The sequence below is a fragment of the Mercenaria mercenaria genome, chromosome 17 (genome assembly GCF_021730395.1).
Source record: "Mercenaria mercenaria strain notata chromosome 17, MADL_Memer_1, whole genome shotgun sequence".
Classification (NCBI taxonomy): domain Eukaryota; kingdom Metazoa; phylum Mollusca; class Bivalvia; order Venerida; family Veneridae; genus Mercenaria; species Mercenaria mercenaria.
The window spans coordinates 32912877-32925028 of NC_069377.1; the positions used below are offsets into that span (position 1 = coordinate 32912877).

At 36.4% G+C, this 12152-nt stretch overlaps 1 protein-coding gene across 1 annotated transcript in view; it reads right to left on the reverse strand.

The window, feature by feature from the left end:
- LOC123535826 (uncharacterized) overlaps window positions 1-12152 on the reverse strand; it is a 26788-nt gene continuing 14636 nt past the window's right edge. Inside the window, exons 5-11 of the mRNA XM_053527757.1 lie at window positions 6896-7085; window positions 5727-5820; window positions 4957-5112; window positions 4058-4164; window positions 2358-2540; window positions 594-834; window positions 1-25 (exon numbers count right to left, since the gene is read on the reverse strand). Of these exons, the coding sequence (XP_053383732.1) occupies window positions 1-25; window positions 594-834; window positions 2358-2540; window positions 4058-4164; window positions 4957-5112; window positions 5727-5820; window positions 6896-7085 (996 nt within the window). The remainder of the gene's footprint in view (window positions 26-593; window positions 835-2357; window positions 2541-4057; window positions 4165-4956; window positions 5113-5726; window positions 5821-6895; window positions 7086-12152) is intronic.

Here is a 12152-nt window from a genome sequence, read left to right on the forward strand (position 1 = left end):
TCACACAAAATCTGTAACGACACACCTGAAATATTGCAATGTTAATATGACTGTATGTGTCTCATTACAAACATCAGCAGTATATGTCTAACATCCAGTTTTCAGTTTATAAGCCCTGAATTTTATGCTCTCCCTGTCGCGAAATCTGTTGACGAAAAAAGCTGAAATTGCCAATTTTTAATTCCCTGCAAATGATAGCACCGACTGCAACACGGTTTCTTACTCCAGTTACACTGTAAAATTTGAAGATAAGCTCAGATATATGTGCCAGCCATGTATCAATTTTCCTGAGACGAAATAATTTCACGAGGACATAGCTCGAGTGAATTATCATATGCGGCATATAAACTCTTCGCCGTGTTTAAATATATCAAAATATGATTCTATTGTACATTATTCTGTTTATATGTCACGGCTCGTCCAGTAGAGGAAAGTAGGACTGCGTTTAGTGAATTATTTCGCACGCCTTATAATCGTTTCAGAATTGTTGAATTAAGTGCCTGAACTCTGAATAAGTATAATCTTAGAGCCTGAAACAGAAAAAAATCCCATTTGTTTATATAACATAACATCCAGATGTCAATTCGACCAACCTTGTGTAGCAGAGACCCTGTGTACCGTCGGTGACCTCGGGTCCTTTGTCTCCAAAACACCAGTTGATACTTAGAGCTTTGGTTTTCTGTACTTCTCTGGGAGGATCACACACAGTGACCCGGCCCAGCCATGGGTGGTTAAGTCTGTACCCTTGGGGTAGCTCACTGTTTACATCGACTGCACCACGCCCAACTCTACAGCACACTGCCCGACATAAATGCCCATGATCATACAATAGTCCTGTTAAAAGGAAAAGACATGAGCTAAATGTTATACTTGTTCATAAACTTTCAAAATACATTAAAGTTATATTGAACCAATTAACTACTGGTTGATTTTTAACAGTTTTTCGCAGAAAAGATTGATTCCCTTGAATAATGTAGTAATATGCAACCAGATTCAGGTATAGAAATGTCCAAATTAACTTGTCTGAACAAACTGTATCCTTAATATTGTAACATTTTTGTTTACTGCCATATAGACAAATGTATAACAAAATCTTAAAAAGTTGGAAGTTCCTTTTCATCTGTGACAATATTTAAATTTCAAAACTCAGGACACAGATTATTTTCTATGTTACACTGCATTTAGCCATAATTTCCAGTCAGAAACATGCATTACTACCTAACGACCAACTAACTTCTTAATATTCTTTGGTATTTACATTCACTATGTACTTTGTATATAAATGAGCCGCACCATGAGAAAACCAATATAGTGGCTTTGCGACCAGCATGGATCCAGTTTGTGCATCCGTGCAGTCTTGTCAGGATCCATGCTTTTTGCTTTCAAAGCCTATCGCAATTAGAGAAACTGTTAGCAAACAGCATGGATCCTGACCAGACTGCGTGGATGCACAATGCTGGATCCATACTGGTCGCAAAGCCCATATGTTGGTTTTCTCATGGTATGGCTCAAATGTTCTTATCAACAACAATGGTACAATTACATCAAGGAGGACTCTTTCCACAATATTGTAAGCCACCTGACATCATTCACAAAAACAGCATTACATGTACTTGAAAAAAATATTACCAAACTGACAACCAAAATTTCAAAAAGAGCATTCAAATATAACTAAAATAGCTAAGAAGTATTTTTCTGATGGTAAAGATCAAAACTGAATCACCAAACATATGTATTTTCTTATTGGATTCAAAAATATTTCAATTTAACATGGGTGGGTCTTTTTGGTTGCCTAACTAGAAGTTTTAAAGATTGATAGTTGTACAATTATGATTTTCTGATTCTCATGGAAAGAAACCATATATTTTTGCAGCAAGCTAAATTAAATGTAAATAGTAAATATTTATATGTTATTAGATCTGTATCGAGAAATATGCAGAGTTCTGCAGCGGAAATACTGCGCAACTTTAGAAGCCAAATATTATTCCACGAATAAACTAGTGCATATTTAATAATATAAAATCTAATAATCTTTTTTTAATACATACACATCTACACTTAATATTGTTATATAAATGATTCAAATTTGTTATTAAGCTTGTGTGAAATTGAAAATATTATCATAAATGAACTTTTAAACATGACAGCTTACATGAAATTGACAAATGACGTCAAAAACCCCGAAATGAAATTTGAACTTCAATATGGAACAATATTGACGTTGAAACGTAACAGAGTTTTTTAAATGAGTATGTAATGAAAACATTGTAATTTTTTGTGCTTTAATACGAGTATAAATCACATTTGCAATCCGCATAAGAATTCATATAGTGTGATTTATACCAAATAAACCATACCTAATGTAAGAGAGTCGAGATAGATAGGTTCCAGGAAGTGACTGAGTAATGCCCCTTGCATGCCGACAACATTCCAGCGGCAGATTTTATCTGTACATGACATGGTTCGTAACCTTTCTCCTCTCTGTATACCATCAAATGTTTGTGCTTTGAACCCTGGCTCAATAGGGATAGTACCCTCACCTGAAATCAAAAATATGGATTATACTGGAATATATAAAGAATTATATTTTTTTTCAATTTAAGTTCTTCTAACTTAACTTTGCTCGTGTACAAAAATGTGTCGTGGTTTTCTATACAATACTGTGAAACTTCACCACCACAAAATTAAAGTGTGTTAAAACCTGAAAATGCATCAAAAGGGCCATAACCTGACCATGAAATTATAGTTGTGTGACCATGTTTGTTCAGCCCAAAATGACATTTTGTTAGTAATTTATGGTTGTATTTGTTATTTACGGCCCAATAGTTTGGTCAGTTTTAGAAATATTTACTGAAAATCTATCATACTGGACGTATCTGCCACTTGCAACCTTCTATGACTGCATATTATGTGATTTTGGATACATTTCTGGGGCACTGATGTACACATGCAAATACACCGTCTAAACCTCACAAACATTTCCATGATTATGTATCCGTGTTTGAACTGTCTAAATGTTCTTCATTGGGTAATGAACTACATTCATGAAACAAAGTCCAACAGAAATATGTGACAACATTTTTAATCATAAATAAATACTGCTGTTAGTTCTGCCTTTGCCTGTCATCAATTTTATTGAAAATTCATTTCTTTTGTAATTTCCATATATAGCATTAATCTATGTGGTCACAAGATCTGGGTCTGACACCATACAGGATAAGAGGTCACTCTAGTAAGATCTTAGAAACTTACATAAAAGTATATACTGCCTCAAGATCTGACAACTTTGCTCTTAAACACTTAATTGTAAATTAAGAAATTCAATTTCACTGGCGTGAAATTTCAGTTTGGACAAAAATGGCTATATTTCATGTGGATATGAACACGTGAATTTCAAATTTTCAAAATAAAATGAATAGAAATTTTACTTGTTTGTAGGGACTAAATTTAATGTATTTACTCAACCAGGAAATCTATGAAAACTAGAGATGCTTTTGAGAAAAGCGCAAGTCTCCCACAACTGCCTAATCATCTAAACAGTAAGTCAGTCTTTATAAACTGTTTTTACTTAATTCAAACCAATTGTGCTTTCTTGACACTAAAAGGACGCCTATACTACTAGTAGTATAGGCGCAGGTTTAGGGGTAAAACTGCACAAGAAATCTGAGTGCTTTTGGTAAATGAAGTGCCATAATTCTGAAGTGTCTAGGCCGATTTGGCTAGTTATCGAACTTGGCCGAGCACTTATTGGCAGACACATTTTGTTGAAGTTTGGTGAAGATTGGATGAGATATGTTCGATTTAGAGTGCGGACAAGCTTTGTGACAGACAGACAGACAGACAGACTGGAGTAAATCAATATGTCTCCCACACCACTTCACAAAATATTATATTATGGCTCTTAATTCAGTAATATTTCACTTTTTTATTGTGTGTAAACATTAAAGTCTTCAGTAATTAACTTGTACAAAGTGAGGGATACAAGTATATCATGGCTGTATTGTCATATTATTTTTAGATCATAATTTGTTTTCACAATTAGGAGAAAAATTCTCACCTCCTTCAACTTTAGTTCTAAGAAGTCCCTGTACATTGCTCGAGAACGTAGGTTCATGCGGGGGTCGTACACGAGAATCTATGGGAGCTTTTGACGACTCAGCATCTCTACAAATAGAATATGATCGCATCCTGTGTCACCATGACAACTTTCTGATATATTAAGGTGCTTTAGCATGTTTGGAACAATTTATTTTCTAAAACCCTGAACTTTATTTTGACTCCTCTGTTTCAAAACTTCAGAAATTATTGAGAAGCTTCAGGCAACAACAATATTATACTTTTAAATTAAAACACAAATCATTTAATTTTGTGGTTTTGGCATGACAGCTATTGTGTAAGGGTACTGATTTGTGTATTTCAACTTTTTTACACATAGTTGATCATAATTGCAGGTTACTATAGAATAAACTTTACCTCAGACAAAACAGAGCTACGTCACCACAGGGTGCTGTGCATTGTGATATTTGGTCATACTTGTAGTTTATTAGAAAACAAATATCTCTTGGAGAGAAAAGAGCTCTATCGCCACAGAATGCTGTCCAGATGTACAAACAGAATGTAATATCAGGTTGTACCTGTAGTTTACTATAGAATAAACTTACCTTTGAAAAAACAGCTTTGTCACCACAGGGTGCTGTCGAAATGTACAAATGGAATGTGACATTTGGTCGAACTTCTAGTTTACAACAAAATAAACTCACCTTGGAGAGAAAAGAGCTCTGTCACCACAGGGTGCTGTTGAAATGTACAATGAAAACTATGGTTCTACTTCTAGTTTACTACAAACTATACTCACCTTGGACAGAAAATTGCTATATCACTATATGGTGCTGTCAAGATGAATAAATGGAATGTAAAATATGGTCCTACTTGTAGTATACTACAAAATAAACTCACCTTGGAGAGAAAAGAGCTCCGTCTCCACAGGGTGCTGTTGAAATATACAAATGGAATGTGATATTTGGTCGTACTTGCAGTTTCCCTCTAGGCGACGTCTCAAACATTGGATGAGGACGACTAGGGTCAAACTCCATTAGCCGTTTGTACAGGAACCTAAATTTCAAACAACAATATGAAATCTTTCAACAAACTTATTCTGCTTACAGTATTTCAATAATATCTAATGCTAATAAATACTTCATTTCTGCTTAACCTTTAGCCTGCTGGCAGCAAGTGAGTCTGCCTTTGCGACCAGTGCAGACCAAGATCAGCCTGCATGTCTGTGCAGGCTGATCATAGTCTGTACTGTTCCCTATTCAGTCAGTAAATTTTCAGTGAACATCCCTTCAAATAATGAATAGTACTACCAAAATTGAAAGATCAACTGGTGCATTTTAGAAAAAATAGCAGGGTTAAGGGTAAAAACTATTATGAGAATATCTAGTGACTAATCTATTGTCAGTCTGAAAATGGCAACTTTGCTGTGGAAATCATAACTTTTTTCTTTCTTTTTTTCGTAAAAACTTTAAAGTCAAGCTGGCCACAGATTTGCTAAGGTATATGGGTACCAACCTTACGATTTAATTATTTTTATGGTTATTCTTACCAACAATAAAGTAGCAAGAAATGGTGATTCATACGTAATTAACTGATTCTGAAGTAATTAAAGGAACCTGTCTCATAGAAGGATTGTCTAATAGATGGGTAAATACGGTAACCTATTTTACCTTATAAAACCACGCCTGGTAATAATTTCAGCATGCGAGTCATTCACCGTGTTTCCTTGGAGACTCAACTGTTGACCAGTGATACAACGGTTACCTGTAACAACAGTGAAAGGAGTACACGACTGTATATAAGTAAGAACGTTGTTGTTATTTCAACTTGATCAGGTCGATCAAAAGCATAAGGTCATTATTACTGTTATGATGCCAACTTCCTGTCATCACGACGTTCAAGTTTTCTTTTCTTATCATAGTAGGACTACAGGAATGCTATATATGATCCCTGAAGTAACATTTTTGAAGATACAGATGAACCTGCTTTAACAGTCACCTGTATTAAGCAAGCACTTGCCTAAAACAGTCAGTAAGCTAACTCAAAACTTACTTTTTGTTCTTATAGCCACCTGCATTTAGCAGTCACCTGCCTTCAACATCCTTACTGTGCTAATCCCTGGCTTTTTAACACAGGTTAAACTGTACATGAATACATTCTTTCCTATTTCTCATGGTGAAAGAAGGCTCCTGTGCCCCTCAAGATATTTCTATGGGCAAGGGTGGGCACATATGGAAAACTTCATTTTGCATTCCAAAGTAAACAGCAGCCAATCAATGGTAACGACACAACCATCAGTGGTGAAAAGGAAATCACTATGAGTCAGCAGCCTTGACCGTTCCACCACAGATGCCAAGGAAAATTTAGATAAGGTTTATACTTCGCATATTGATCTTTTGTGTTAAATGTCTGCCATATTTTCTCTCTTACAAAACAGCAATGGAAATTACCGGTATATGCTGTGGAATCAGTTAATTTCATAAGCATGAAATTTCATGGTTTTTACCAAAACTGCAATTGTGCGGGGATACGAATTTGTGAATTATATAAAATGAATGTTTGTTTGGGTTTAATTTTTATAGATCGACACAACCATAGACTCCAAGAAAAGTAGTTCCACACGAATATTAATGATGTCAAAGTATCATGTATGCTATTAGGTTTAACAAACCTTTTAAAAAGTCTTACGAGAACAAGTTTCATTTCATTTGCATAATATTATGTTCACTTAATATCGTGACTTTACTGAATAACTGAATACAATCGTATTGGCTTATTTCCATTTTTCTACACAATTTCTAGATTGACTGGTTCTCTTTTCAGAAATAGTTTGACTTACCTGTTCCCAAACTGATAAGAACTCCGGTGTCTTCAGCTGACCTCTTCATGACAAGCCCAGCAATGACTTTACGGCCAGCGAAAGATTCGGCTGTAATCTGTGACACGAGGGCTGTAAAACCTCGATGGGTCAGTGCAGCTATGGTATCAAAGTGAGTCATATTGGCCGATGGCACCGGAGAGATGGTAGTCTGAAAAAAACGTTTATTTTTTTAGGATGGGGTGAGGTCACGTCAACACAACTGAGGTCATACGACAACCTTTTTTCAGCACTTGATGGAAGAGGAAGATCTCAGGTGTCCCTCCAGGCATAATTTGAGTGGGCAAACGGGTAGAACAACAGACCTCCTGTAAGCCTGCTGGACAACTTCCTCACATGAAGAATTCTACACCCTATGCAAGGTTTCATACAAACAACACGGAGGGTCATGTGATTCAAGGTCAATGTCTTTTACCATCTGGCCATAGAGGGCCCGAAATTCTTTCTTTATTGGTTTTCAAAATAAATTGTTTGCCACAGCACACAGGAATATGCCTAGCTCTTCCAACGCTGACTTAGATAGAACATAATTTATTGAAATGAGCATTGTTCAGTTAAGCCTAACTACAACAAAATATTGAGATCAAAACCGCCTCAAAAAAGAAAATTTCCTACAGGTTAACAAAATTTACTTACGTACAGAACGTGCTTTTTAAAAAGTGTTTTCATCCCTGCTGGAAACTCCAACTTACATCAGAGGTGTAAGATAATTCTTGTGCTTTTAATGAGGTATAACAAATTACATTTATGTAAAACATGTAGAATGAAGTTTTTTTTTTAATGTATAAACTTGATAAAAATTAAATACCTTGATAGTTCCTTTCTTTTAGTATTATTATTATTATTATTATACCAGTTTTATATAGCGCCCTTTTCATGATGAACACGTTCAAAGGCGCTTTACATATAGAAGGGCACGAAATTCATCCTCTACTAGTACAGACACAGAGCGATCTGACCAGAGGGACAGAGTGAGATAAAGCCCCAAGAACAGATAGAGAGAAATCTTTTTTAGATACAGACTTGTCCGGCTAACTTAGCCTAGCTCTTTGCGAATAGACAGTCTGGTTCTTAACGTGATGCACCGATACACGTGAAGCCCTCTTTCCTGGGAAGAACCAGTACAGGCCTCTAAGTTAGGTGGGAGACACTCAAGAGCATCTCAGAAATTTCCAGTGTCTGGACTGGGATTCGAACCCTGGACCTCTGGATTGACAGTCAAGCGGCCCACCTATATTGGTCAATTCATATCATGTCATTTTATGAACAAGAGGACCATGATGGTCCTGAATCGCTCACCTCTTCCCACATGACCCAGTTTTGAGTATGACGTCGTTTTTTCTATTATTTGACATAGTGACCTAGTTTTTGAGCTCATGTGACCCAGTTTTGAACTTGACCTAGATATTATCAAGATAAAAATTCTAACCAATTTTCATGAAGATCCGTTGAAAAATATGGTCTCTAGAGAGGTCACAAGGTTTTTCTATTATTTAACCTATTGACCTAGTTTTCGAAGGTACGTGACCCTGTTTTGAACTTTATCTAGATATCATCAAGGTGAACATTCTCACTAATTTTCATGAAGATCTCATGAAAAATATGGCCTCTAGAGAGGTCACAAGGTTTTTCTATTTTTATACCTACTGGCCTAGTTTTTAACCGCACGTGACCCAGTTTCGAAACTGACCTAGATATCATCAAGGTGAACATTCAGATCAATTTTCATGAAGATCCATTGAAAAATATGGACTCTAGAGAGGTCAAAAGATTTTAATAATTTTAGACCTACTGACCTAGTTTTTGACCGCAGTTGACCCAGTTTCAAATTTGATCTAGATATTATCAAGATGAACATTCAGACCAACTTTCATACTGATCCCATGAAAAGTATGGCCTCTAGAGAGGTCACAGGTTTTTTATTATTTGACCTACTGACTTAGTTTTTTAAGGCACGTGACCCAGTTTCAAACTTGACCTAGATATCATCAAGGTGAATATTCTGACCAATTTTTATGGAGATCCGTTCACAAGTATGGCCTCTAGAGAGGTCACAAGGTTTTTCTATTATTTGACCTACTGACCTAGTTTTTGATGGCATGTGACCCACTTTCAAATTTTTACTAGATATCATCAAGGTGAACATTCTGACCAATTTTCATGAAGATCTCATGAAATATATGGCCTCTAGAGAGGACACAAGGTTTTTCTTTTTTTAGACCTACTGACCTAGTTTTTGACTGCACGTGACCCAGTTTCAAACCTGACCTAGATATCATCAAGTTTCATACAGATCCCATGAAAAATTTGGCCTCTAGAGAGGTCACAAGGTTTTTCTATTTTTAGACCTACTGACCTAGTTTTTGAAGGCACGTGACCCAGTTTCGAATCTGACCTAGATATCATCAAGGTGAACATTCTGACCACTTTTCATAAAGATCCCATGAAAATTGTGACCTCTAGAGTGATCAAAAGCAAAAGTTTACGGACGCACGCACGGAAGACGGACACCGCACGATCACAAAAGCTCACCTTGTCAATTTGTGACAGGTGAGCTAAAAATACATAAGGTTACCTTGCAGATTAAACAAGAGATCACAGAGTGATCTTGGCGCCCACCAATGTGCCATTTTTGAGTGTTCCAAATTTCAAGACTTACTGACTAGCTCAAGGTCAAATTTCATTTCCGTACACAACACTGTGCATGTGGTCCAAATTCGAAAGCTGTAGCTTGAGAAATGTGTAAGTAGGTCACTAGATCAATTTCAAGGACAAAGTTCTTTGTACACAAAACTATGCATGTGCATCAAGTTTGAAGGCTGTTGCTTGAGAAATTTGAAAGTAGGTCACTAGGTCAATCTTAAGGTCAAAGTTTAATTCGGTACACAAAACTATGCAAGTTGTCCAAATTTGAAGGCTGTAGCTTGAGAAACGTGTAAGTAAGTCACTAGTAAGAAAGTAGGTCACTAGGTCAAAATCAAGGTAAAATTTTATTTCAGAATACAGTACTATGCATGTGGTCCAAATTTGAAGCTTGTACCTTCAAAAATGTGAAAGTAGGTCACTAGGTCAATGTAAAGGTCAAAGTTTATTTCGGTACATAAAACCATGCATTTGGTCCAAATTTGAAGGCTGCAGCTTGAGAAATGTGAAAGTAGGTCATTGGGTCAAAATCAAGGTCATTTCGGAACACAAAACTATGCATGTGGTCCAAATTTGAAGCCTGTACCTTCAAAAATGTGAAAGTAAGTCACTAGGTCAATGTCAAAGTCAAAGTTTTTTTCGATATACAAAACTATGCATGTGGTCAAAATTTGAAGGCTGTAGCTTGAGAAATGTGGAAGTAGGTCACTAGGTCAAAATCAAGGTCAAATTTCATTTCCGAACTTGAAACTATGCATGTGGTCCAAATTTGAAGCCTGTACCTTCAAAAAATGTGAAAGTAGGTCACTAGGTCAAAATCAAGGTCAAAGTGTTTTCTGGTGCACAAAACTATGCATGTGGTCCAAATCTGAAGGCTGTATAGCTTGAGAAAATGTGAAAGTAGGTCACTAGGTCAAAATCAAGGTCACATTCATTTCGAAACACAAAATTATGCATGTGGTCCAAATTTGAAGACTGTAACTTCAAAAATGTGAAAGTAGGTCACTAGGTCAATGTCAAGGTCAAAGTTTTTTTCGGTACACAAAACTATGCATGTGGTCCAAATTTGAAGGCTGTAGCTTGAGAAATGTGAAAGTAGGTCACTAGGTCAAAATCAATGTCAAATTTCATTTTGAAACACGGAACTATGCATATGGTCCAAATTTGACGCCTGTACCTTCAAAAATGTGAAAGTAGGTCACTAGGTCAAAATCAAGGTCAAAGTTTTTTCCGGTGCACAAAACTATGCATGTGGTCCAAATTTGAAGGCTGTAGCTACAGAAATGTGAAAGTAGGTCACTAGGTCAAAATCAAGGTCAACTCATGTCAAGGTTCATCTTGCCACTCAAAAATATACAAGTGGTCCAAATTTGAATGTTGTAGTTATTGACAAGAAGATTTTAAAAGCTTTTCCCTATATAAGTCTATATGAACCATGTGACCCCCGGGGCGTGGCCATATTTGATCCTAGGGGGATAATTTGAACAAACTTGGTAGAGAACCACTAGATGATGTTACATTACAAATATCAAAGCCCTAGGCTTTGTGGTTTGGACAAGAAGAATTTCAAAGTTTTTCCCAATATAAGTCTATGTAAACCATATGACCCCCAGGGCAGGGCCATATTTGACCCTAGGGGTATAATTTTAACAATCTTAGTTGAAGACCACTAGATGATGTCACATACAAAATATCAAAGCCCTAGGCCCTGTGGTTTTGGACAAGAGGTTTTTCAAAGTTTTTCCCTATGTAAGTCTATATAAACCATGTGACCCCCAGGGCGGGGCCATATTTGACCCCAGAGAAATAATTTGAACCATCTTGGTAGAGGACCACTAGATGATGCTTCATACCAAAAGTCAAAGCCCTAGGCTTTGTGGTTTTGGACAGAAAGGTTTTCAAAGTTTTTCCCTATATAAATCTATGTAAATTATAGAAATAAACAAAGGGCCATAACTCACTCATAAATTGTTGAACCAGTCTGATTTTCAGGGGGACACAACTAGGGTACCAATACATCATTCTGACAAATTTTGGTCAAAATCCCCCCAGTAGTTTCTGAGGAGATGCGATAACGAGAAACTGTTAACGGACGGACGGACGTTCCTACATATGGATACTTATGTGGCTACTCTTTTGTTCTCTCTATTGTTCTTTCAGCTACGTAAGAAAAAAATAGCCACATAAAAGCCTTACCGAATGAATGACATCAAAGAAAAAGTACAGTTACCTATTGTTCCTATAGCCACCTAAGTATGCAAATGTGAGCTCGGAATGACGGACGGACGGACCACGGACGCAGAGTGATTTTAATAGCCCACCATCTGATGATGGTGGGCTAAAAATAAAACCAGAACTAGAAATTATTTGCTCTTGAAACATCACGACATAATTCCTGGTTAAGGACGTAAATTTTCCACACTTTTATTTATACAGGGTGTTTCATAATATTTGTTACCATTACAATCTAATATAAAAAGTACATGTAACACTAACGCATTCATGTTATATAGTATTCTAAAGGAGACAGAATGAAGTTTTACGTAACGTAAAAAATAACGGAAAAACATTTACG